The sequence below is a fragment of the Oncorhynchus tshawytscha genome, linkage group LG05, assembly GCF_018296145.1.
Source record: "Oncorhynchus tshawytscha isolate Ot180627B linkage group LG05, Otsh_v2.0, whole genome shotgun sequence".
NCBI lineage: Eukaryota > Metazoa > Chordata > Actinopteri > Salmoniformes > Salmonidae > Oncorhynchus > Oncorhynchus tshawytscha.
The window spans coordinates 12,233,019-12,259,497 of record NC_056433.1 but is presented as its reverse complement, the minus strand read 5'-3'; the positions used below and the strand labels follow the sequence as shown (position 1 = coordinate 12,259,497).

Below are 26,479 nucleotides of genomic sequence, written 5' to 3'. Positions count from 1 at the left end.
GATCCTACATCTGTTATTGCGAGATACTGTAGCACCCACCATTTTGAGGGGTCTGAGGGATCCGATGAAGGGTGTGTTGAACCCCCAGGCCTCGGGATAGGGGTACTCCCCTTTCTCCAACACCGCCAGGAGGCCCTGGAACCCTGGGTCACTGAACACCAACCACCTGTGTTGGGGAGGAACAGGAATCCCTAAACATTAGGTACACACCAATGGATCCCATTCCAATTCAGTCAATTCAGCAGCAGGCTAATCCAGACTTGAGATCAGTGTTTACATCAATTTATTTTACCTTTATTTAATTAGGCAAGTCAGTTAAGAATAAATTCTTATTTTCAATGATGGCCTAGGAACAGTGGGTTCTGCCTGTTCAGGGGCAGAATGACAGATTTGTACCTTGTCAGCTCGGGGGTTTGAACTTGCAACCTTCCGGTTACTAGTCCAACGCTCTAACCACTAGGCTACCCTGCCGCCCCAAATCAATCAAGTGATTTACATGAATGTCCAAATTGTCTTAAATTTAAATCGGTCCACAGGTGAACTGAGATTATATTCAAATAATGGGCAATTTTGAAATAATGGATTCAATTTCCATTCATCGCCTGAATTGATTAAACTGAAATGTTAAGTTATTGATGCCAATCCTGGTTCATATTATGCCTGTGTATCACACATAAAACATCAGTGATAGATTTACAGATAAACTCTATTCTCCATCCAATGCTGTGCCAGCTTCTTTTACCCCCAGTTCTGTACAATGCTAGATTACCTTGAGTGAGGCTAAGGAAAGAAAGACTGTACAGTACTCAGATATTCCTTGTGTGAGTCAGAAAAAGAACCGCAGGGAGAGTTGCTAAGGAAACACAGGCCAAAGTATTCAGGGAATAACATTGGTGTTGAGTTGATTACTAGCCTGGTTCAACTAGACTGAACGCTGTGCTCACCATTCAGTCTGGTGCCATGATGTACTGTATCATTGGTCTGAGGCTAGATGATCACTTCTTTGACAGCCACAAGTATTCACCTCTAATTTTAACTGCCTCCAGTAAGAATTTCCGGGATGGTCGGGCACAGAAAATAAATTATTCCTGAAAGGGGACTTTTCGATCTCACGTGCCTAAGTAAACCGTCTTTAGTCGCAGTTTGGCAACGAAGAGGGAAATGGTCTATTGTCTATTGTGGTGTACTTCAGCTAGAAGCCAGGGCACACAATGTTCTGAAACGTACCTCTCACGTGGGAAAAATAACCTTTGAAATCTTTGCCAGATTCTTTCTTTCCTTTTTTCTCTCTATACCTCTCTTTCTCTCTCTGCTTTTACCAGTTTCTTCCCTCATCCCCCCTTTCTCTACCTCTATATGTCCCCCACCTTTACCAGTCTCCTACCCCACTCTCTCTCTCTCTCTCTCTCTCTCCCTACCCACTTTTACCTTTCTCTCTATAGCATGCAGGAGCAGGTTGCATATGGGACATTCTGGGGACGGGGGGCAGTAATCATTATCTGTCAGTGCTTTCTCGCTCTCCTCAGCCTGCAAATCAATTGCATTAAAACATTATTTATCCCTGAGGGGCAATCACTTTGAGCATGTGAATCTGCAACAACAACACCATGACAGCATACCACATGCAAGCCACATTAAAACGAACGCCTCATTCAAAAACATCAACATGCCCATCATTATTTAATCCAGTATTTCCCAATCCTGGACTGAAAGGGGTGTACGTTTTGTTTTGGTTTTTGCCTAGGCACTAACACACATGATTCAACTAATCAACTTACGCCTTTGATTAGAATCATGTGTTAGTGCTGGGACAAAAACAAAAATGTGTACCACCCTTGGGTTCCCAGGACCAGGTTTGGGAAACACGGATGTAATAATTTCCTGACTCTTCTTCAATACAAATTCTTTGAAATACAAAAAAAAAAAAAAGAATCTTATCTGATCTGGCACTCTGAGCAGGCTTAGTTTTAAGAGTAAACAAATTATATTTGAACTCAGGATCAGGTTCATTCGGGCACACCCCAGAAAGGAAAACAAAAATCAGCATTTCTTGTTGTCCCTCCCTGGTTCAATCAGTTTTATTCCCATTGGAACCTAATGAACATGACCCAGGTTTGGTTCAGTAGCAGCCAGAAGCGAAGAAATAATTACCGTAGAGAATTAGGATTGCCTGGAAGCTCAAGGTTCCGAAATGTCATTATCTCCAACTGAAACAGTAATTGAATTCTCTACAATAGCAAGAGTTGTATTGCACGGCAGTATGTAATGCTGGTCTCCCACTGCCTACCCAGATCTCATTAGAAGAACCATGAGGAGAATGCCTTGTTGCTGAGGAGGTTTACAACCAGAGCCAAGCAGCATACTAAACAAACTAAAGAGGTACCATAGACATCTAGAGGTACCGTTCAGGAGGACTACACACACTGACAACCCACAGTGGATCAAAAAGGTACCATAGACATTTAGGACAGGGGTGGGCTAACTTTTTGTCTTGAGAGCCACATCAGGATTTCGAAAATCAACAGGGCCGTAGATTTATTTCTACCAATTTGTTTGTCAAAATCAATTTGGGGGTCTAGGAAAAGGGCAGTTGTTTGAAAATATAAAGGTCCATTATAATTTCTACATACTTTTTAAATCTAGTTTCAGACGTTCACACGTGTCCTGGATTTTTTTTCTTCTTTCAAATAATAAATAAAAATAAATAAAAGATGTATGCCGGATGTTTCAGTAACTACATATCTGCACGCAAGAGTAATAAGGCAGCGTACCAAATTACACCCTATTCCCTATTTAGTGCACTGCTTTAGACTAAAAACTGTCCGTCCCGTGGGCCATAGTTTGACCACCCCTGATTTATGAGGAGCAAAGATGCACTTACACAGAGTGGACTGATCCACTGAACCACTACACCATAGACATTTATATGTAGCATTTTAGGAAGAGCAAAGATGCACCTACACCCAAGAGCAGGGTTTCCAAAAGCTCTGTCCTGAGGCCCCCACGTTGTGGTTTTTGCCCTAGCAATACACAGTTGATTCAAATAATCAAAGCTCGATGATGATTTGGTTATCTGTGTAGTGCTAGGGCAAAACCCACAACGGGCACCCAGGACAGGTCACAGGAAAGGGCTTGGAATACCCTGCCCTAGAGTGGACTGAAGAGGTACCATGTAAATACAACAACCATTAGATGCACTTACACTCCAGAGTTGACTTTGATGGAAGCTGTGTTCTGTGGGATACCGAAGGAGCTGATCTCTACTGTGTCGTCATGGTACGGTGCTAGCCTGCCGTGGCCCTCTGGCTCAGTGAACAAGTCAATATGGGGAATGCTGTAGTCCTACAGAGGGGAACACAAACCCAGGAACAGTCACCATACTGTGAAGGGAGAATTGTGATTGATTGCATTGTGGTAACACTTTATTTAAAACTGACAGATATAATGCTTTATATAAGCATTTATACCACAGCATTGTTGAATACTCGTTTCTAATGACCTTTAAAGGGCATTCTAGAGTGTGCATTATGTTTCTCTTTATACAATGGGTGGGTCTAATCCTGGATACTGATTGGTTAAAACCGCGTTGAAATGTCTGTTTACTCTGTTCTAATCTCACTGCGCAATCCACTGTCTCATCAGCCCAGCCAGGCAATTTATAAACTTGATCTCCGCTATAAAAAGCATCTAGACATTATCTCCCATTTCATTTCAACAGCGGTGATTTGTATAAACCTTGCTGCCTGTCTCTCTGAAATTTGCAACATTGTTTCAATATTGAAATTTGGTCTCCAGCTGTCCCATAGTAATGAGCGTGTTGGGAGTCGGGAGGAGACAGACAGGCAGGCAGGCAGCTTTTCTCAGCCAGTCAAAATCATGAATCAACTGGCATCATTTTTATGGACACATACAAAGTAATGTCAATAGAAAACAGGTCAAATTAAACACAGCTAGTTTGCTGTGTGTTCAGCTGCAGTTTGAAGTGATTGTGTTAGCTGTGTTTACATTTAGCAGACGCACTTATCGCAACTTACAAGTAGTGAGTGCATACATTTTCATTCCGACTGTTCCCCCTTTGGTCCCAAACTCACACCTCTGGCGTTGCCTGTGCCATGCTCTACCAACTGAGCCACACGGCTAGCTCCCTTGAACAACAGTGTCCTGACGAGAGACCACATTTTCTATGCCAGGCGAAATTGTGCATCATTATCTCATTGTTATGGATGTATCCAAATAAATGTCACTAGAAAACAGTTTAAACAAATGCAGCTATTGTTCTGTTATTCTGGCTGCACTGTTTGACGTGACAGTAAGTTAGACGTAGTTGGCTAGCTTGCAAGCAAGTGATAAGAAGATTGCAAGACTTAACAACTGGGTCAAGTCTCTGATCAGCCGATTTTGGTAGCAACCTTAGATTTGTGTCGGCACTATATCTCTTGGAAGAATGAAATAGTATGAATAAATGAATCAATCATTATTTGAATATGTTGGTAACCCGTTGTATAAAAGTGATAATACCCTCGAAGCCGGTGTTTGGAGGATATATTGGCACGGTTTGCCGGCCGTCGACTTAATAACACTGGTGTGCCAATATATCCTCCAAACACCGGCTTTTCCAGCATTTTCACTTAAGTAATGCACGGCAATAACCAACAGCCTAGAGGTTCATTCTAACATGTTCTATGTTTGAGTTGCTTTTGACATGAAATTTGAATTGAAAACGTCATTGGCATTGTTGAATTTGATTTTCATAATAGCAAGCTAGGAGGACTAACGTTTTGGTTAGCTAAGCTAAGTCTATTTGTTTGGTTACCAAAACAACTAATGTAGCTATCTAGCAAAGTTAAGCTTGCTAGGTACTTCAATGGATGTTTAACACATTTCTATAAGCAAATTAACACATTTCTAGCTGCAAATGGGTTATATTATAACCGTGGGATAGGCAGAATAATCAACTCAGGCCTTTATGCCTTCTGTGGAAAATAATGCAACTCAGTCGACGGTCAGTGGCAGTCTGCTGTGCGTTGTGGCACACCTTTCATATCGTGCATTATTTTTAACAGAACGCAAAGCCCCTCGTCAGGGTTGCCAGGTCTAGCTACATTTCTAACCAATGACCTCGGAAAACCCGTCCACAAGGCCTGAAAACTAGCCCGGCAGCAAGAGAGGAGTTGCCACATATATCCAATAAACCTTTTACCCATAACGTTATCAAGTGAATTAAGAAGGAATATAGAAGTAATTTATAAGGATGTAGGCTACGAAGCAAAATTTGGTTTCCATCAAAATATTACTTATTGCCAGTTTAAGAATATGTCACAAGAGAAAATATAAATGGCCCGTATCAAACTTTCCAGATCATTTTCCATCAATGTATGTCGATTTAACTTGTTTTGACTGCTATGTGTTTATAATTGCAAATCAACTTTGCCATGTTTTGCTGAGCTAGATGTAGGTAGCCTATATATTGCCCCTGATAGGCCAACATCTCATTTCAGGGAAAAGTCCACAATGAAGCTGACATTAAATCTGGAGAATGATACATTTGTGATAGGCTGTGACCATGATCACAATTGATGACTTCAAATTTAATTAACTGACATGGCCATGAATAATTTCATAATAACACAAGGCTACAACAACAGAGTTATAGGCTATTTATTAAATCTGTTTGCCAGCTCCAGGTAGGCTGCACAAGTGGCACAAATGGATTTGCAACGACTCCAGCGATATCGTAGGTTCAACATATTTATTGTATCAAATGGTAGTCTACAGTAGCCTAGAATGGCATAGAAATGAATAGCCTACTTGATGGCCAACAGATGCAGATGTACCCTATCATTCTCCACACGTTTTCCCATAACAGAAGCCCACCAGGGAGTTCCATAACTTCCAATTAAAATTTACACCCACGCTGCGCGCTCCAGACCCTAGAACTGAGCATGAGTCAAATGCAGTGAAATATACTGTACATTTCTTTGAGAGAAATGCCATGGCGGCCGCAATGCAATTAGAAGTAGCCCAAAAAACCTGCCACCTGCGACCAATATATTTTCACCAGCGACAACATTTTCAAAGTAACCCAACTGGTGGGAAATCGGCAAACATGGCAACCCTGCCCCTCGTTGATGATCCCTTATGTAGTATTAGCCTTTATTATGCCTTATTATAAGGCTCATGATATGTTACGCTGTGTCTCTCTATGTAGCAACATTTACAGCAGAGTGGACACTCACCCATACAGCCAGTCGGATGGAGCCGATGACCATTGGTATGTCGACATGAGGGTGTGAACCTGGCGGCCCTGCATCTGCCCAGACATTGGTTAGCTCAATAGGCCCCTCCTCTAGGGCAATGGAACGTCCCTCGAACCCAGGCCTCTCGTAAAGCACCCAGCTGCAAAGACAGATAGGAGCAGGTAAACAAACACATAAAATATGAATAATAGAAATATAATAATTTGAACAATATGATTATCTCTTTCTCTTAATTGATGTATTATTTTACATGTATTTGATTACTGTTGCATTGATTATGGATGATCTGCATTAAACATATTCGTGTGAGTGGGACGCTGAGAGAGGCATTCCCCTGGAGAGGGGAAACCGCAGTTAACCAGGTATTCCATGACTAAAATCCATGTTTGGTAAGCAAGTCTATAATTGCATCTGTAATTAAATGTCATTGCAGATGATGTTGTTTATACCTCTTAAGCAAACCTTTGACCTGTTATAAGTGCTGATGTGATAATTACTTGTAATCTGTACTAGAAGTCGACCGATTCATCGGAATGGCCGATTTCAAGTTTTCACAACAATCGGAAATCGGTATTTTTGGGCTCTGTTTTTTTTTTTTTTCTTTACACCTTTATTCAATCTTTATTTAACGAGGCAAGTCAGTTAAGAACACATTCTTATTTTCAATGACGGCCTAGGAACGGTGGGTTAACTGTCTCATTCACGGGCAGGAAGACAGATTTTCACCTTGTCAGCTAGGGGATCAAATCTTGCAACCTTACAGTTAACTAGTCCAAGCAATAACGACCTGCCTCTCGACCGATTAATCGGTATCGGCTTTTTTGGTCCTCCAATGATCGGTATTGGTGTTGAAAAATCATAATCGGTCGACCTCTAATCTGTACGGCTAGTTACCAAGACCACTGTGCCTTATTTGGAGGTTCCTACAAGATTTAGTGACATTGTCGACAGAACAGTTGTTCCTGATAGTGGCTATGTAGACCTCCTTTATTCTAACTGCAGAAATGCATACAAGGCACTCTCTCGTCCTCCCTTTGGCAAATCTGACCATGACTCAATTCTCCAGCTTCCTGTTTACAAACGAAAGCTCAAATGGGAAGAACCAGTGATATGCTCATTACAGAAGTGGTCGGATGAAGCAGACGTGAGGCTACAAGACTGTTTTGCTAGTACAGACTGGGATATGTTCCAGGACATTGAGGATACCACAACAGTCAAAGGCTTCATCAATAAGTACATAGACAATGTCGTCCCCACAGTGACTATAAGAATGAATCCTAACCAGTGCTTAATTGTACATTTGGAGGTGCCGGAACAAAAAGTGAGCCAGAGAGGGGGGTTACCCGGGGTGTAACAAAGCATTGCATGCATTATCTTGCTTTTGTTTTGGCATAGATCAGTAGAGGCACTTGCAGGAGTTGCACACAATGGGGATTTTTTTTTTTATAGCCTAAGTGGCCCTTCTAAACGCATTTCATGCAATTCTATTTCATTTTAGAATACCTCACAAATGATCGAAATGATAGGCTACTTAGACACTGACAAACTGAGATGAATAAAAACGACCTTGACTTCAATCCATCATTGGCCTAGGCCTAGGTGTGTGTAAATGGATGGAGGAAAGGGGGAAGGAGGAAATTCTAGTCCTAAAAAAGCTTTCTAGTTTCACTGACTCACCCAATGATGCTCAGCTCACTCACCGGCGACGGCCGATACGCTCGTGCCAAAAGCTTCTCTCTCTTAATTCACTTGGTAAAACAATGCTGTTCGATCAATAGGCCTATATGGAAGCTGATAACTTGGTAGCCTACAGACAGATTAGTCTTTTTTCCCTTTGCTTTCCAAGCTGTATTTTCCAGCAATTGTATTTGAAATATTGTGAAAGGCTTGTTTTGGCTTTATGCTGTTCACTGACAGGTTTGCAGCATGTTCCTGACTGTAGGCATGCCTCGTGATTGGGCTACACACAATCCACAACTATGCAATTTTGCTTTTTGATTGGCAGTCATTGTAAATAAGAATGTGTTCTTAACTGACTACAAAGATGGCCTACCCTGGATGACGCTGGGTCAATTGTGCGCCACCCTATGGGACTCCCAATCACTGCCGGATGTGATTCAACCTGGATTCAAACCAGGTACTGCAGTGACTCTCTTGCACTGAGATGCAGTGTCTTCGATCACTGCGCCACTCGGGAGCGCACATACAGTGCCTTCGGAAAGTATTCAGACCCATTTATTTTTTCCACATTTTGTTACGTTACAGCCTTATTCTAAAATAGATAAAATAAATAAATAAATCCTCAACAATCTACACACAATACTGCATAATGACAAAGCAGAAACAGGTTATCAGAAATGTTTGCAAATTTATTCAAACTAAAAAACAGAAATACCTTATTTACATATGTTTTCAGACCCTTTGCTGTGAGACTCAAAATTGAGCTCAGGTGTGTCCTGTTTCCATTGATCATCCTTAATTGTTTCTACATCTTGATTGGAGTCAACCTGTGGTAAATTAATTTGATTGGACACGATTTGCAAAGGCACACACCTGTCTATATAAGGTCCTAACAGTGCATGTCAGAGCAAAAACCAGGCCATGAGATCAAAGGAATTGTCCATAGAGCTCTGAGACAGGATTGTTGTGAGGCACAGATCTGGGGAAGGGTACCAAAACATTTCTTCAGCATTGCAGGTCCCCAAGAACACAGTGGCCTCCATTATTCTTAACTCCATCATTTCTGCAGCACTCCACCAATCAGGCCTTTATGGTAGAGTGGCCAGATGGAAGCCCCTCCTCAGTAAAAGGCACATGACAGCCCACTTGGAGTTTGACAAAAGGTTCTCTGGTCTGATGAAACCAAGATTGAACTCTTTGGCCTGAATGCCAAGCGTCATGTCTGGAGGAAACCTGACACCATCCCTACGGTGAAGCATGGTGGTGGCAGCATCATGCTGTGAGGAGTTTTTTCAGCGGCAGGGACTATAAGACTAGTCAAGATCGACAAAGGTGAACAGCGTAAAGTACAGAGAGATCCTTGATGAAAACCTGCTCCAGAGCGCTCAGGACCTCAGACTTAGGTGAAGGTTGACCTTACAACAGGACAAAGACCCTAAGCACACAGCCACGGTAATGCAACCTTCAATGGCTTCGGGACAAGTCTCTGAATGTCCTTGAGTGGCCCAGCCAGAGCCCAGACTTGAACGTGATCGAAACATGTCTGATGAGACTTGAAAATAGCTGTGCAGCGACCCTCCCCATCCAACCTGACAGAGCTTGAGAGGATCTGCAGAGAATGGGAGAAACTCCCCAAATACAGGTGTGCCAAGCTTGTAGCGTCATACCCAAGAAGACACAGGGCTGTAATCGCTGTCAAAGGTGCTTAAACAAAGTACTGAGTAAAGTGTCTGAATACTTATGTAAATGTGATATTTCAGTTCTTTATTTTAAATAAATTATATGTATATATAAATATATTTTAAAAAACAGTTTTGCTTTGTCATTATGGGGTATTGTGTGTAGATAGATGAGAAAAACAACAACGATTTAATCAATTTTAGAATAAGGCTGTAACCTAACAAAATGTGGAAAACATCAAGGGGTCTGAATAGTTTCCGACGGCTCTGTACCTCGTACCTCTACACATTGATCTGGTACTGTTACTCCCTGTATATAACTCCATTCTTGTCTATTTGATTTTATTCCTGGTGTTAGTTATTTTATTTTGTATACATATTTTTTTAACTCTGCATTGTTGGGAAAGGTTCGTAAGCATTTCACTGTAAAATCTACACCTGTTGTATTTGGCGGATGTAATAAATACAATTTATTTGATTTAGGCCATTAGACTTTTTCTGTGCTCTTGCTGGATGTCTTTCTTTTGCAACTTGAATTAATCCAGATGCATTTTTTTATTGAATATCAGAGACCGCTCATCTTAATTTCACCTGGAAATTCTCTTTTACACTTCACGTTTAACTCTTTCTGTCACCTGAAATCCTGAACCTGCTTGGCTAACATTACACTCCTTGTACCCCATGTTTTGCATGACAAGGAGTGTAAAGACTGGTACCCAGGCCCCTTGACTTTGGACTAGTTTATTGTTTGTGCATGTCCCAGTATCATGTAGGACAATAACTTTGGGTGGTTGATTCAATAAAATGAAGTAATATGAATGATAAACAGTCCAATATAATTGTTATCACGCATTGGTATTTCCTGACATGAGTCATAGGATGGGATGGTATTTGAAACCATCGAATAACTCAGCTTGGCATGCCAGATATTCTCTGCCAAGAAAGTACTATGCTACATGTTATGTAAATATGCTTTCTACAGATGCCAGACAGAGCATACAAAGCTGTGTGTTTTTTCTGTTAACTGGATATTCCTATTCCAGACCTTTGCTTGAACTTTGCAAACAGAACATTTACTCTGTAGGATATAAGAGCCAGTTTGGCTGTGTGACTCACCATCCTCTCAACACCTTCACAGAAATCCTAGGAGACAGTTGGAGCTGGGTGGCATCTACCACGTCTCTGAAGACTTCATAAGTCTGGCCGCTAAACTGATCATGCTCAAACAACACCATCTAAATCATAGGAACAGGGAAGCCATTTTGTCATTTCAAAACATCAAGAGAAAAAGATGTCATGAGCAGCTCTGACGAAGGCAGAGACCGTAAGCTTAATAAACTAAAGTGATACTGGCAAGGTGCACTGTGGGTTTTATTTTCTTGAAGAAAGCATAAAGAGAGAAGGAAATGCTCAAACATCACCATGGAAACACCACGTGTCATTTCAAAATATCAACAGAAAAATAAATGCTGTCACTGCCTCATTTTGAAATGTTGTTGGTTTAAAAAAATAATGTATATGTTTTTGAAGAAGCAAACTTCCGTATATCCGACTACCAAAACGGACTGTCTTTTAATCAAGACATCAAGAAAGGGAAGTACATTAACTCTCCCTCTCTCTGAATCTGATGTCGATATTCCATCACATTGTATGACTCATCGGGTGACTCATCATATGACTAAGTTGGCAGAGCTACCATGAGAGCTTGTTAGGATGTTTCATTCCATTCACTTGTAATTCTCATCTTCAAGCATTATATAACCTCACGATATAACATCCCAAAAGGCAGCCTATTCCCTTTATCGTGACTGCTTTGGGCCATCGAGCTCTTGTCAAAAGCAGTGCACTGTATATGGAACAAAATGTCATTTGGGATGCCACCTTATCACTCTTGCATGCAAACCTACAGTTACTGAAACAGCATAAAGAAAATAAAGTACATGTTTAACTGCCTGCCTTCCATCCCCACCCCTTGAGATTCCACAACGCAATGCTTTACCACAGAGTTTAAATGACTCTTGGCAGTACAGAATAGCTTGTTCTTAAACATATCCAGCTGTAGATCTGCTCCTTTCTCAAACAACCCCATTTTCCCTTGATGCGAAACCATATGAAACAGATGTCTTCAATAACACAATGGTAGAGTCCCAAATGGCACCCTATAGTCCTATGGGTCCTGGTCAAAAGTACTGCACTACATAGGGCATAGGGTGCCATTTGGGACACAAATAATAGCTTCTCCTTACATTCAGTTTCAATTCTATCCTGGTTCTTTGGAAATATCTGTTTGAAGCTGTGCCTACCTTTCCTGGTCGCCTATGGAATCCATTCACATCCTCTCTCTGTAACACCAAAATCACATGAATACTGCAATTATCATGACATTCTAGATGGTTATCTTCAATGTCATAAAATCCAGGTTCCAGAGCTGCTTATCAGTGTTTAAGTTAATGTTGTGTACTGTGTACTGTGTACTGTCCACTCTTAGAAAAAAGGGTTCCAAAAGGGTTCTTCAGCTGTCCCCAGAGTAGAGACATTTTTGGTTCCAGGTAGAACCATTTTTGCTTCCAGTACAAAGGGTTCTACATGGAACCCAAAAGTATTCTTTAAAGGGTTATCCTATGGGGACAGCCAAGAACCCTTTCAGGCTCTAGATAGTTTTATTTTCTAAGACTGTGTTCTGCGTACTGTGTACTTGTTTGTGGGTCAGGCCTTTCTGACTCATGGTTTGACTATGGTTTGTTTTATTGACTATTATGAGACATGTTTAAGTCAATTAATATAACTGTTTTATACATAATACTTAATGAATATTACACATGTGTAACCCCCCAACCCACCCATCCATCCATCCCCTTCTCCCACACACACATACATGGTCAGTACGAGTCCCTAGTGGGCCAGCCAGATGGGCCATGGCCTCGAGTAGGGAGGATGGAGGAACCAGAGGAAGATTCGGTCTTCCATCCAGCATTAGGAGTCCAGGCCTGATATTCAAGTCTCCACTACCACCTCCTTCAAGTGACTTCATCCCTCCAATAACCTGATATAACCAAACAATAACCATTAAATACCCAATTCCCTCCCTGTAAAAACCTACGGAAATACAAAAACAATTACTGAAATAGGATAACATGTTTAAACACAGAACAGAGTGTCTGCGTTCTATGATAATGTTCTTCTAATCCACAGGAAATCCAACAGGAAAGCCAAACCCGGACGACGTTGGGCCAATTGTGTGCCGCCCTATGGGACTCCCAAGCACAGCCGGATGTACTGCAGCCTGGAATCGAACCAGAGACTGCAGTGACGCCTCTTGCACTGAGATGCAGAGCCTTAGACTGCTGCACCACTCGGGAGTACACTGCTTGCATTTCACACCATTTAATCAAGATTGATCACACACTCTATAGCTTTCAAACATCTCAATGGCAGTGTTACCCAAAACACTTGCCAGTACCCGCACCTCTGAATGGTCATCTAATCGTTAAGCATTGGATTAGAGTATCAGGTGTGTTGGTACTGGAATAGAACAAATACGTAACATGACTTGGGATTCTCAAAGAGAGGTTTGAGAAACACTACCATTGAGATATTCAAAAGTGCTAGATTCAACATGTGGTGTGGGATGCAAGCACTACTCAATAGAATTGAGAGTTGTCGAAAACCTACCTCTGAGTTGAGCAGTTCCTGCCCTGTGCTCAGCTCCAGTTTCCCAGCAGGCTCTCGGAGAGGAAGGTACTTCTCTAAATACTCCGGCAGCTTGATGTCGTTAAAGGACGGGAACGGAGAAGCTGAGTCACTGACCACAGCAGACTGGGCAGTGGGCCTGTTCCCCAGGTTACGACTTTGGATGGTAGCCTCCCCAGAGGAAGTGGGGGAAGTCTGGGGGACTGGTGGTGGAGGGCTGGGCTGTTTGGCCAATGCCTGTCTGAGCTCCCCAGAGAAAGGGGGGGTAGTCTGGGATGGCTTAGTGACTGGTGAAGGGCTGGGCTGGAGGTGAGGGGCCTCAGTGGGAGACACCTCCCCACCCGGAGTGGTGTCCATCTGGAGTTGAACTCCGGGCCTCTTGCCCCGGGTGGAGGAGCTGTTCAGGCTACTAAGGATACAGCTCCCCTCCAAGCGTGATATACGAGGTTTCACCACCTTCGCCTCCTCCTCTTCCTTCTCCTCCCCCTCACCCCCTTCCTTCCTCTTCTCCTCACCCTCCTCCATGGTGGTCTTCTCCCTCTCCAAGAGGAGCCTGGAACGGGTGTCGAGGCTCTTGAGTAGGATGCTGCCCCTGTCCCGGTCTGTGATGCTGGCCCTGGCCGGCTTCAGCTCCCCTTTGACCTGGTTCCTCTGGAGCTTAGGCAGAAGACTCTGGGTCGTCTCCACAGAAAACTCCCTCTTCCTCCTCAGGCCGAACTGGAACTCCTCTGGGTCAAAGGTCTTCTCGAAGCGGTCCTCCCGGATAGCGGGCATTGCGAATGGTGGCTTGGGAGGATGGTGGTGGTGGTTCTGCCGCGGTGGCAACGAGAAAGGCACGCCAAGGCGTTTTATGTTCTCGATGAAGTCATCGTCGTCCAGTTCTCCGGACGTGTCCAAGAGGTTGCTCTCGCTGACCGATGAGCTGAGCTTGGGTTCAGCGGGGCGGAGGAGCTTCGGCTTGGGAAAGCGATGGTCCACGTCTAGCCAGCTGGAGGGGGTGTCGCGTTGGAGTGGCAAGCCACTGCCACCGCCCCCCAGTAAGGGGAGCTTATTCAGGGATGGATGTTGGGGAGCGACTGGGCTCTGTTTTTTGGTGGTTTCAGTAGAAGAGAGTATCTTCGGAACTTTGCCTGGACTGGGGAAAAATGTTGATTTCTCATTGGTTGTCTTGAGTTGTGTTACCGGGTGGATCTCGACATTCCCAACCAGTGTAGGATTTGTTACCACAATTCCTTGCTTTTCATCAGTTGTCCTTTCTTGCACAGTAGTAGTACAACTACTAGTAGATGACTTTTGTTCAAGTGCATCCCATTTTCCCTCTGCTAGCTTTCCATTGGGCAACATCACTGTCTTTTCTCTGTCCTCACTCTGTGATTGGCTTGGTAGAGTGTTCCCCTCCTTCACATCCTCTGACTTTTTTACCTCTGGGGCTATAGTCTTTACAGTGGAGTTCTCCTTCCCAACATCCAGCCTTGGCCCCTCACTGCTCTTCGGCTTTGGCCCAGGTAGTTCTTTCTCCCCCTGACCCTTTGTCTTTTCTCGGGCTTTGGTCTCCGAAGGAATCTGAGCAGAATCTACCGCTATAGGTTTTGAGGCCTTGCTTTCTGTTTTTACAGCAGTGGAGTTCTCCTTCCCAACATCCAGACTTGACCCCTCACTGCTCTTCGGCTTTGGCCCAGGTAGTTCTTTCTCCCCTGACCCTTTGTCTTTTCTCGGGCTTTGGTCTCCGAAGGAATCTGAGCAGAATCTACCGCTGTAGGTTTTGAGGCCTTGCTTTCTGTTTTTACAGCAGTGGAGTTCTCCTTCCCAACATCCAGACTTGACCCCTCACTGCTCTTCGGCTTTGGCCCAGGTAGTTCTTTCTCCCCCTGACCCTTTGTCTTTTCTCGGGCTTTGGTCTCCGAAGGAATCTGAGCAGAATCTACCGTTGTAGGTTTTGAGGCCTTGTTTTCTGTTTTTACAGCAGTGGAGTTCTCCTTCCCAACATCCAGACTTGACCCCTCACTGCTCTTCGGCTTTGGCCCAGGTAGTTCTTTCTCCCCCTGACCCTTTGTCTTTTCTGGGGCTTTGGTATCCGAAGGATTCTGAGTAGAATCTACCTCTGTAGGTTTTGAGGCCTTGCTTTCTGTTTTTACAGAGGTGTCCTTCTCTACTACTGGCACTGTAGTGCTAGGCATTGAGGGGGTGGGTTCTGGGGTAGGCCTCACTCTGTGTGTCAGTGTGTCGTGGCTAGGTTTATCTGTCTTCGCCTCAGATGACATTACAGACTGGGTCTGCTTTGAGACATTGGTTTGCTGCTTTTCTAATACAGGGTCCTGATGATACGATTTCGTTTTCTGCTCAGGCACACGTGTAGACGACCCTTCCTTAGGAGGCTCGATTGCACATTTATCACTCTTTTTTCCCATCGCTGTCTCATCAATCTGAGTGACAACACTGGCAGTTTTATCTGACTGAGAAGGCTGTGTAGGAGTCAGTGAGGCTGGAGGTTTAATAGAAGCTACAGAGGTTGGGACAGCTTTAGTAGCAGCTGTCTCAGGGGTGTATTGTCTACTGCCTGAAGGAAAATCCTTCTCTGACTTTGTATCTGTATTTTTCTCAGGCTGTTTTACCATTTCCACCGCTTTCTTTTCAGGCTGCATTGGTCTGTTGTCGACTTTAGCGTGTGGGACAGGTGAGCCTTTCTCCACACGAGAGGGGTCTTGACCAAGAGTCTGTTTATTCTTAGGCAAATATGAAGACAGGGATGTTTCGCTGTTGTCCTTGGAAACATTTTGATTTATCTTAATGGTAGAGGTCGTCTCAGAGCTTCCCCCCTCTGCCTTCTCTCCCTTGGAACTCTGTGAGGGTAGAATGTCTACAGTTTTATCATTGGGCCCCTTTCTTACAATGATAGGATCAGAGGTAGCCATTTTATTGTCTTTGTTGACATTTGGAGATGTGGGTGATTGCATCTTTTCCTTTAACGGTTTGTTAGAATTTTCCTTTTCATCTGACAATGACTTGATCTGCTTGTCTGAGGCTGCTGGCTTTTTAATGACTACTTGTTGGCTGTTTTCACTAACATACTCTTTTTTAACATCTGATTTTACGTCTACAGATTGACTGTATTGTGGCGATGTAACTGTATTAACGTCCTGCTCAAATGCAGTGGCCATTTTCTTTGTGGTGCCTGCCTCTTCCTGTTTGCTGTTGACCACTTCCTGCTCAGTGTTTGTCACTTCCTGTTTCATGTCACAGCTCGGGTTCAGGTGATTGGCTGACTCCCCTCCTTTGCTTTTCCGTCTCTTTGACCTGGAGTTTTGTCTGCTGTTGGCTTTGGATTGTGGGCTGACCTCATTGGTTGAGTCCACCTGAGGTGTCAGCTGGCTTGAGTCTGAGCTACTCCCCCCTTTAACTGAAGTATTTAGGTCAATATTGGTAGGTCTCTTTGGTAGCTCCACTGTTTCAGTAGCCTCTTTGTCCTTTGTTTTGGAGTCTGTCTCATCTGCTTTAGGAACTGGCATGACCCCTACTGGGGTGGTACCTGGCTCCGCTGGTTCCAAAGTTATCTCTGCCTTTGGGGTGCTCCGAGTAGGAGTCTTTTCCCCGCTGGCCAGTTTTACCTGAATGTCCTGTTTTGTTGTCTTTGACACAGCAGAATCTGTAGAATTTTTAGCTATTCCTGCAATACTAGAGGACTTTTGGGGTACCATTGTTTTATCATCCACCTTCTGAGCCTCTGCAAAGTTCCTCGCCCGTTCCCGTATCGTTTTTAATTTCTCCCGAACAGGGGGGGCCGAGCTGGACCTGGCATCGCCACGTTCCACCGATTTCTCCCGCTGATCTGGCAACCTGAGCTCTCTGTTTACATTTGTTCTTAGCTGCTCTGTGACTTTCCTGGTGGGAGAAACATCTGCACTCCTGGGGTAAGTCTTACTGGGACTGGCAACCCCCATCGCTCTCCCCTCGAAAAGGCTGATCCTATCTGCGATCCTCCCAATAGGCTGAGGAGTCTTGGATTCCTCGTCCACTTTCTTTAAATCAGGTGGTCTGTGACGAATGAAAACAAAGAAGCATGTTTTCTGTCTCAATATGAACAAAAACCCTGATATTCAATAGATCTAGCTGTAAATACACTACATTTGTTCTATATCACACACAAAATCTATCTCAATGGATTTAGTGTTTTGAAAATACTTTGAGCTAAGTGGAGTTAGTGGTTGAAATGCCAACAAATGTAGGACATATTTTGATGCACTACAAAGATAGTTTTCCCTTTACAGGTAGAATATCATTATTTAACTTTTTTTGCTATAAACAGAGATATTTAAAGTATTTAAATAACATATCTGATTCCTAAACTGCATAGTCAGGAAGTAGGTTATCCAATGATACAGTAATCTAGTAGTCAGGTAAACACAACTCACCTCTTGGTCACCTTCGGTTCCACCTTGCCCTTTCCCTTAGCTGTATCATGACCCTCCGTGACCTTTCCTGTAGCCATTCCTCCTTTCTCAAAGCTCACGGCTATGTGTCCTCCATCTCCCTCTGGACTCAGTGGCTGCTCCGAGTTCACCATTACTTTCTTCGCAAAGAACTTCACCTCGCTGTGTGACACCTTCACGCTCCGGCGTTTGGACTCGGCGCTCTCCGTGCGCCTCTCCACCCGACATGGGCTAGTGTCTTCGACCATGTCTATGTCCATGTCCCCTTCCCCGTCCACCACGGCCACCAGGGTGGCGTGTACTGGTGCGTCTAGGTCCTCCTGGGCTTCCTCCCTCTCCTTCCCTCTGCGTATTTTTTGGGGAACTGAAGCATGTTCGTCTTTAGAAGAGGAGGGGGTGGAGTCTCCAGGTTTAGGTGTGTTATATTCTGATGATGTAGGTGAGTTCTCGACTCCAGGCTGGGTTTTGGTGGGTGTATTCTCCTGAGAACTGGCTCCTCCTCCGTCTCCGGAGGAGTTCTTCCTGGACCGCCTCTTGCCTGAGTTCTTACGGCCCATCGTGTCTGTGTCTCTGTCTGACTCCTCTTCACCAGAGAGCTCAGGGATGGTCCGTGAGCTCGTCTGTGTCTCTGTAGGGGACTTCAGTGACACTCCCACCAGGGCACTGTAACTGCTATGACCTTTGATCCCTATAGCAGCTTTGAGACAAATCCTTTTGCGCTCCTCTGTCCTCTCCTTTGTATTGGTGTTCTCTGATGACAAGTCAACACTCTTGGATGATTTTGCTCTGGAAACCACCTGAAGTCTTTTCTTCACCCTGGTGGTGATGATGGTGTGGGGCACTTCCTGCTTTGTGTGGGTGTTCGTTCCGTTCTGGCTCAGGCTCAGGCTCGTCTCCTCCAGGTACACATGCAGCCTCTTGCCTGCCTGGACTTGGGCTCGGGGCAGGGCCTGGGTGTGTTCCTGTCGGTCAAAGTCCTCCCAGGCCACTCCCTCTTCAAGGGCAGATGAAAGAACACGTGTCAGATGGCTGGCATTCCTCTTCGGGGCAGGATTCCCGCTCGCTCCACTGCTCCTTCCCCCCTCCTCCTCCGTTTCCTCTCCCTGCGAGGCAATCCACCACTCCTCCTCCCTAGGACCTCCTCCTTCTCCCCACTCGCTGTGGCTGCTGGCTGCAGAGAGGGGGCTGTCCCTGTGGGTAGACGCTCTGGCGTCCGCCGTGTTCCACTCCTCAAAAACCCTGGAGAGATGCCGCTGGGCAGGCTGGGAATTCGGTCCCTCCTTCTGCTGCTCCTCTTCTCCCCTCACAGGCTCCTCCTGGGCCCCCTCTCCTTGTGGCCTGGGGCTCTGGTCTTCCGTCTGGGACTGAGAGGCATCGTCACTTGGACTCCTGGGGCTCCCTCTTTCTTTCCAGGGGGAGAACCAGCTCCCGATCCGGCCCAAGACACCAGTACTGTGCTCTTCTGGGGTCTGAGACTGTAGTCGTAGAGGCAGACAGAGAACTAATTAGACATGTCTTTACAGTACCAGTACATACTCACTGACTGCCAGTGCCAATACACATGCATATGCTGCACATGCATAAGCATAAGAGGTTACCATTTACTTAAAATCTGCAGGTATAATGCATTATAACTTGTTGTAAGCATGTATGAGCCTATATTTAGAATGCCTTGTTATGAGGCTATGTTTTGTCCCTCTCTACTGTATGTAGGAGATTTTGAAGTGACTCAAATAGGCTGTTATTTTAGTCAGGATGATTATAGTAGGATAACAAGACAGTAAAGAGGCTCATTTGTGCCTATAGTCTTACAATGGATTAGAACGTCATTATAATGCATTATACCTACAGGCTTTAAGCAACGTGTTACTGCTTACAGTGTAGGTACCTACGGGCTTTAAGTAAGTGTTACTGTATACAGGGTAAGTTACGTGTGTACGGCACAGTGAATATTGCAGATAGGCGAAAAGAAGGAAGGGTCAGAGAGTCCAAGGGTTATTTGCTTTGTCAATGTCAGATTTTGTGCAGCTCTCAACATAATGAAAGCATGCAAGAGCAGTACTAATAATACCTTTGTTATAGGAGCTCAACTCACCCAAGAGCCAAGTACCATATCATTCAGAGTCTTTATGCCGCTTGTGAACATGTTTTAGGCTTTAAAACATTTAAACCTATAGACCATAAAACACAGATATAATATATAATCATCCTAAAATACATACTATTTAGCTCTGTTGCAAATTAACATGCACCTATGCAAATAATTCATATTTTAGAGCATTTCCCCCCCCAAAATAAAATTGGGTAACCTGATGTAATTCTAACAGAAACCACTTTATGTCACCAATTTTTTAACACCCTTGCTGCCACTACTCTTCCTCGACTACAATTTTTATCTGTCTCATCTAAAAAATGTACAATACCGGTTAAAAGTTTTACAAAACCTACTCATTCAAGCTTTTTCTTTATCTACATTGTAGAATAATAGCGAAAACATCAAAACTATGAAAAACACATATGGAATCATGTAGTAACCAAAAAAGTGTTGAATGCATTTCAGTTAACAAGTGTGCCATGTTAAAAGTTCATTTGTGGAATTTCTTTCCTTATTAATACGTTTGGGACAATCAGTTCTGTTGTGACAAGGTAGGGGTGGTATACAGAATATAGCCCTATTTGGCAAAAGACACGTCTATATTATGGAAAGAACAGGTCAAAGAAAGAGAAACGACAGTCCATTATTACTTTAAGGCATGAAGGTCAGTCAATATGCAAAATTTCAAGAACTTTTAAAGTTTCTTAAAGTGCAGTCGCAAAAACCATCAAGTTTTATGATGAAACTGGCTCTCATGAGGACCGCCATAGGAAAGAAAGACCCAGAGTTACCTTTGCTGCAGAGTTCATGAGAGTTACCAGCCTCAGAAATTGCAGCCCAAATAAATGCTTCATAGAGTTCAAGTAACAGACACATCCCAATATCAACTGTTTCAGAGAAGACCGTCTGAAACAGGCCTTCATGGTCGAATTGCTGCAAAGAAATCACTACTAAAGGACACCAATAAGAAGAAGAGCCTTGCTTGGGCCAAGAAACAGGAGCAATGGACATTAGACCGGTGGAAATCTGTCCTTTTATCTGTCCTTTGTCCAAATTTGAAAATTTTGGTTCCAACCTCTGTCTTTGTGAGATGCATAGTAGGTGAATGGATAATCTACACATGTATGGGTCCCTCCGTGAATCATGGAGGAGGAGGTGTGGGGGTGCTTTGCTGGTTACACTGTCTGTGATTTATTTAGAATTCAAGGCACACTTAACCAGCATGGCTACCACAGCATTCTGCAGCGACACACCATCCCAACTGGTTTGCGCTTAGTGGGACTATCATTTATTTTTCAACACGACAATGACCCACAACACCTCCAGACTGTGTAGGGGCTATTTGGACAAGAAGGAAAGTGATGGAGTGCTGCATCAGATGACCTGGCCTCCACAATCACCCAACCTCAACCCAATTGAGAAGGTTTGGGATGAGTTGGACCGCAGGGGTGAAGGAAAAGTGGCCAACAAGTGCTCAGCATATGTGGAAACTCCTTCAATACTGTTGGAAATGCATACCAGGGGAAGCTGATTGAGAGAATGCCAAGAATGTGCAAAGCTGTCATCAAGGCAAAGGGTGGCTACTTTGAAGAATTTGTTTAACACTGTTTTGGTAACTACATAATTCCATATGTGTTATTTCATAGTTTTGATGTCTTCACTATTATTCAACAATGTAGTTATGACAAAAAAATAAAGAAAAACCCTTGAATGAGAAGGTATTATAAAACTTTTGACCGGTAGTGTAAGTCACTAACAAAACAAGTTAAGTTGATCTAATATTTCGTAATTTATAAAAAGTTTTATAATATAGTATTATATTATATAGTATTACATCTATAAATGTTTTATGTATGTACCATTAAGCTTACTGCAAGCTATACGCCGACGCAAGATTCGGAGTGTTGCAATTTAATTTTTAGTTACAAAAGGGACGGCTCCTTTTAATACGCTCTGGCACTCAACATATTTTATTACTACCTGAACATTTTCACGCTGTATCATTCCTTCTGCAGGCGTGGGGGCAGTATGGCTTGGTTCCTTGATTTGATATATGGGCTATATATAGGCTATTCATCAAAGTAGCCTATTTTGCATTGATAACTAAATATAATCTCAGCCATTGTTCAAACAACAAGAATCCACCCAAAAAGGTGTTTTGTTTAAAAGTAATAACTAGTGAATACAGGATATTGTGAAATGGTAGAAACTGCTGTAGCCAACTAGCTAGCCATGTGCTTTTTTACTCTGTGACCAAAACACAATGTTTTAGGCGATATGGGAATGAATACACAAGCAGCATATCAAAATGCGATAATGTTTTAAGTTCAATCATCGGCAAGTATAAGAATATTTGCTAGGGCATATTTAAAAAAATTATAAATCAGATTTTTTCTTGTGTGTATGTGGGAAGCTAAAAAGGCTAGCTAGTTTTCTAAATCTTTAGCCAAGCTAAAGATAGCGGCTACAAGCAAGGGAAGGCAATTCTTCCTTGTTTTCACAAAACAAAACGTGCTATCGCCCCCTTGTGAATGGCCTTGGGACTGGCGAGGATACCATGTTACCAAAAGGTGTCCACTAATCCAACAATCCCACTCAACGGAGTAAAGCTTGTAGTAACCTGTAGCGGAGACTAAATATAACTAATCCACTTGTTTAGAAAGAAAAATAGGAATCAGTTTTGATTAAAGCAGTAACATTTAAGTTGAGGGTTTTGGGGGCAACTGGTCCACCCCTCCAATGGGGCAACTGGCCCCCCGGCAATCTAATGCAAGTCTATGCTACCTAAATTAGTATTTTACAAATAATGTCCAAATCATCTACAAGTAACTTCATTGAGTTACACAGTCATTTTTAGACACTTTAGAATGATCTGGAGCGATAAAGAACTGTCATTTTCTAAAAACTAAATGTCATTAAATAACCAAAAAAGTGTAAACTGTAGCCACTTACTCCTCTTCATAGTTTGCTTGCCTAAGTATGACAATCATTCCCATACCAAAGTTTTACCAAACGTTTTTTTGTGTCAGCAATTAAACATTGTTCTTAGGGGGGGCTTGTTACCCCATGTTCCCCTATATATGAAAATATATTTTTCAATCTAAATATAAGTACATGATAGATATAAGACCTCCAACATGTTCAACTGCTTCCATACCCCAGTGACAGAGAAATCTAAAGAAAAACTTACCTTAAATTAGAGGAAAACTCCAATATTTAAAACCCAAAATGAACAGCTGTCAAGTACAGAATAAGTCAGTCTCACAATATAGTCAGTATGATAATAGTCTTTCTCTCGTTTTCTTTGTAAAAGTATTTTCCATGTCTGACTAACAGAAAAAGCAAGCAGAACAAGAGGAAGACGGTTTGAAAGTGGAATCGAAGGTATGTGTGCAGGCTGAGTTGAAGTTTGATAATTATTTCTGTGCGGAACGGCGCGCATACGCAGCCTGGTGGTAAAATATCCGGCAAACGTTTCCCTCGGGAGATGACGCATTCGATTTGTAGGCTTGCCTGTTCCTTTTTTGAATCGTCTGGTTTCAAAGTGTGCCACTGTTGGCGGGCTGCTCAAGTCAGTCTTTCCATAAGCAGTTGAGAACTGTAGTTAACCCTTCAAATAACTGTCTGCCTCAGGATAACATGTAGTTGTTGTTTGTCTGTTTGTTTTGTCTATTTGTCAATAGAATGACCATAACCACAAGGCAAATGAACAAATATTTACACATAGCCTATTTCTTTCCACTTAATTAAGTTATTTATGCACCTAAATGTCAGCTATTAGGCCTAAAGTGCGATTGTCATTGTTGTTATGCTACTTTGCAATATGTTTTTATCATTGATATAGCCTAATCATAGGCTAGACATTGCATACCTGTAATTACAAAATAATAATGTGATATAATAACATATAATAGAATATAGGCCTAAATAAACATTGAAAGAAAAGACAATTGATATATCACCAATAAATATAACCCAAGTCACACAGATGCATTCCCTAGGCTGTTTATCAAATATTGACATCAAATACAGTGCCCTTTGTAAAAGCCTTGGCGCGCAACAGGTAAACTAATCCTGAAAGAGTCGACCAAAATGTCAATGTTGCATTCCTTTCTGTTTCCCATTTAACACGCCCAGTTCATCTGTTAGACAAATCCCAAAGTTCAGCCAAGCCGCCTGCCATACACTAATTATAGTCAAAGAAATACATTAGAGAGAGACGGAGTACTTACCATGATAACGCCTTCGTTATTGAATCAGTTCCAAATCTCCCAGGAATCGGTCAAATGGAACTTGCTGGGGCGACTTTGAGCAAGGACCCGGTTAAAATAACACTCTCACTCCGCCACCGTCTCTCTGAGGTGAGGTAACCTAACTCTGCATCACCAGGACTTTTCCCTACAAACTAATACCGTAAACAAATCATTATATGAGTCCAAATGTCCTTGTCAAGAGTTCAGAGGCAATTTTTTGAATTAAACCAATAGCGTAGCATTATCCATGTCGTTTGAGTGGCTTTCTGAGAGGAGGGCTGAGGCTACAGCTGGAATCTGCCCAGCCCAGGTAACACACCCCAGGGAGAAAGACTGGTGACAGCAGGTATGGCAGTATGTTGTGCAACACTTTCAGTCCAACACAAAAGTAAAGCACTCTCAGAGACACAGACACATGAGACACACACACACACACACACACACACACACACACACACACACACACACACACACACACACACACACACACACACACACACACTGTTGATACCCCCATATGATAAATTATTCATCTATTGCAGTTGAAACCTGCCTCTCCAACCCTATGAAACATTTAAACACTGTATTGAATCAACGTTCTTATACCAACACTTGTGGGAAACCGAACATAGACCTATTACATGTGCAACAATTTATTATAAAACACCTGTAGACACACACCAGAAAAGCGGCCCTCTGAGCATATACTGGTTGAATCCACATTGGTTCCAACCAACAAGGAATAGCCTAGATGTTTCTGGCCAGAAGAGGAGATTTGGATTAAATCCTAGATGCCATCACCTGCCTTTGTGCCTGTGAGCAAGGCACTTAACGCCCACACTGCTCCTGGGGTTTGGGCTGGTAACCAGGCTATCTATGCTAGACTGACCCCATAGGTAATCGTCCCATTCACATAATGGTGCTATATTATAAAATATACATCACGGATATCCCTTTGTGACCATGCAACACACTTGCATTGATACTCCACCAAGCCAACTGACCCGGAGGTAAAACGACACCACTGTTGCTTTTTCACCGGCGCCAAGATAGCCAACAGGCATCAGTTTGTCATTCAACTGGACCTTAGTGCACTATCGGCCCACTTTAGGTGCACTAATGAAACATTGCATATTTGAATATTTTGTTAGAATAATTAAGTAAGAACTGGGCTGACTGGAGGAAATGGTGTTCCGACAGGGCTGGTTTCCCATACACAGATTCAACCTAGTCTTGGATTAAAAATAATCTCCATTGAAATAGCTTTTTAGTCTAGGACTAAGCTTTATCTTCAAATGTCAAGTTTTAATGTCACATGCACATACAGTGAAATGCCTTTCTTGCAAGATCTAAACCCAACAATACAGTAATCAATATCAATATAGTACTAAAAATAACAAGAAGTAAGTAAACTATATACACTGAGTGTACAAAACATTAAGGACACCTGCTTATTCCATGACACAGACTGAAAAGGTGAATCCAGGTTGCTTGTTGTGAGCGCTGAGGGAACTTTATACACTTGGCCAGATGGCTACTATTTACTAGTTGACATATAAAATATATTCACCCCACCCAGTATTGTAATCAAAATGTACCAGAAAGCATGTAGTCCTTGGCTAAGACAGTGTAGAAGTGTGGGCTCAATAGCATCTCATTAGTGTGCAAGATCTTGAGAATCAGCTGTACATGTGATGGAAGAGTGCACTGCACATGTGATGGAAGAATGCACTGTGCGTGCAGAGGGTTGCAATTCCATTGAGACCTAGAATTGCCTCATATGTATCCCACAAAAAGTGTTCACTGTTATAAGCTAACTTTTTTGATGAATTTAAGCAAAATTCCCCAAATTCCCGAGCTTAACTTCTAATGGAAAGTTTCTGACCCTTTGCCACCCTAGTTCCAATACCATATTTACAATGTGCAGGGATACTGGAGTGATAGAGGTAGATATGTATAGGGCAGTGGAGGCTGCTGAGGGGAGGATGGCTCATAGTAATGTCTGGAATGGAGTCAAAGGAATGGTATAAAACATGCGTTTTTCATGGGGTTGATATCATTCCATTGATTCCATTCCATCTATTACTATGAGCCGTCCTCCCCTTAGCAGCCTCCACTGGTAAGGTGATTAGGCATCAGGATATATGGTAAACAGAGTAGCAGCAGCGTATATGATGATCGTATATGAGTGGGTGTGTGTGTGTTTGTGTAGAGCTAGTAAACATGTGTGTGCATGTTATGTGTGTGTGAGCAAATTAAGTGAGTGTGTGTGTGTTTGAGTGTCAGTGTGTGTGTGTATGTGAGTGTGTAGAGTTCTGTGAGTGTGCATTGAACCAGTCCAAAAATAAAATACACAGGTCAACTCAGATTTGTGTAGCCATTTTGTTTGCTATTTGGT

The 26,479-nt window shown here is 42.9% G+C and overlaps 2 protein-coding genes across 4 annotated transcripts in view; both read right to left on the bottom strand.

Annotated features, from left to right (window-relative positions):
- The window catches only part of LOC112249923 (beta/gamma crystallin domain-containing protein 1), a 34,649-nt gene extending 19,732 nt beyond the window's left edge, over window positions 1-14,917 (bottom strand). Inside the window, exons 1-7 of the mRNA XM_024419659.2 lie at window positions 13,289-14,917; window positions 12,492-12,659; window positions 11,920-11,958; window positions 10,733-10,851; window positions 6,237-6,396; window positions 3,203-3,342; window positions 40-166 (exon numbers count right to left, since the gene is read on the bottom strand). Of these exons, the coding sequence (XP_024275427.2) occupies window positions 40-166; window positions 3,203-3,342; window positions 6,237-6,396; window positions 10,733-10,851; window positions 11,920-11,958; window positions 12,492-12,659; window positions 13,289-14,650 (2,115 nt within the window). The 5' untranslated portion in view covers window positions 14,651-14,917. The remainder of the gene's footprint in view (window positions 1-39; window positions 167-3,202; window positions 3,343-6,236; window positions 6,397-10,732; window positions 10,852-11,919; window positions 11,959-12,491; window positions 12,660-13,288) is intronic.
- On the bottom strand, window positions 14,728-24,421 carry LOC121838755 (muscle M-line assembly protein unc-89-like). Of its 3 annotated transcripts, XM_042321475.1 has the most exons (5): window positions 23,019-23,305; window positions 19,829-19,904; window positions 17,716-19,208; window positions 14,958-17,338; window positions 14,728-14,783 (listed from the first exon to the last, which is right to left on the bottom strand). In XM_042321475.1, exons 2-5 carry the CDS (start codon window positions 19,877-19,879, stop codon window positions 14,746-14,748), a joined length of 3,963 nt encoding a protein of 1,320 aa, XP_042177409.1. In that variant the 5' UTR covers window positions 19,880-19,904; window positions 23,019-23,305; the 3' UTR covers window positions 14,728-14,745. The 3 variants fall into 3 exon arrangements, with proteins under 3 accessions (XP_042177409.1, XP_042177408.1, XP_042177410.1); XM_042321474.1 differs by having other exon boundaries at window positions 14,728-17,338; window positions 23,019-23,304; XM_042321476.1 differs by lacking the exons at window positions 19,829-19,904; window positions 23,019-23,305 and adding an exon at window positions 24,061-24,421 and having other exon boundaries at window positions 14,728-17,338.
- Between the last annotated feature and the right edge of the window lie 2,058 nt (window positions 24,422-26,479).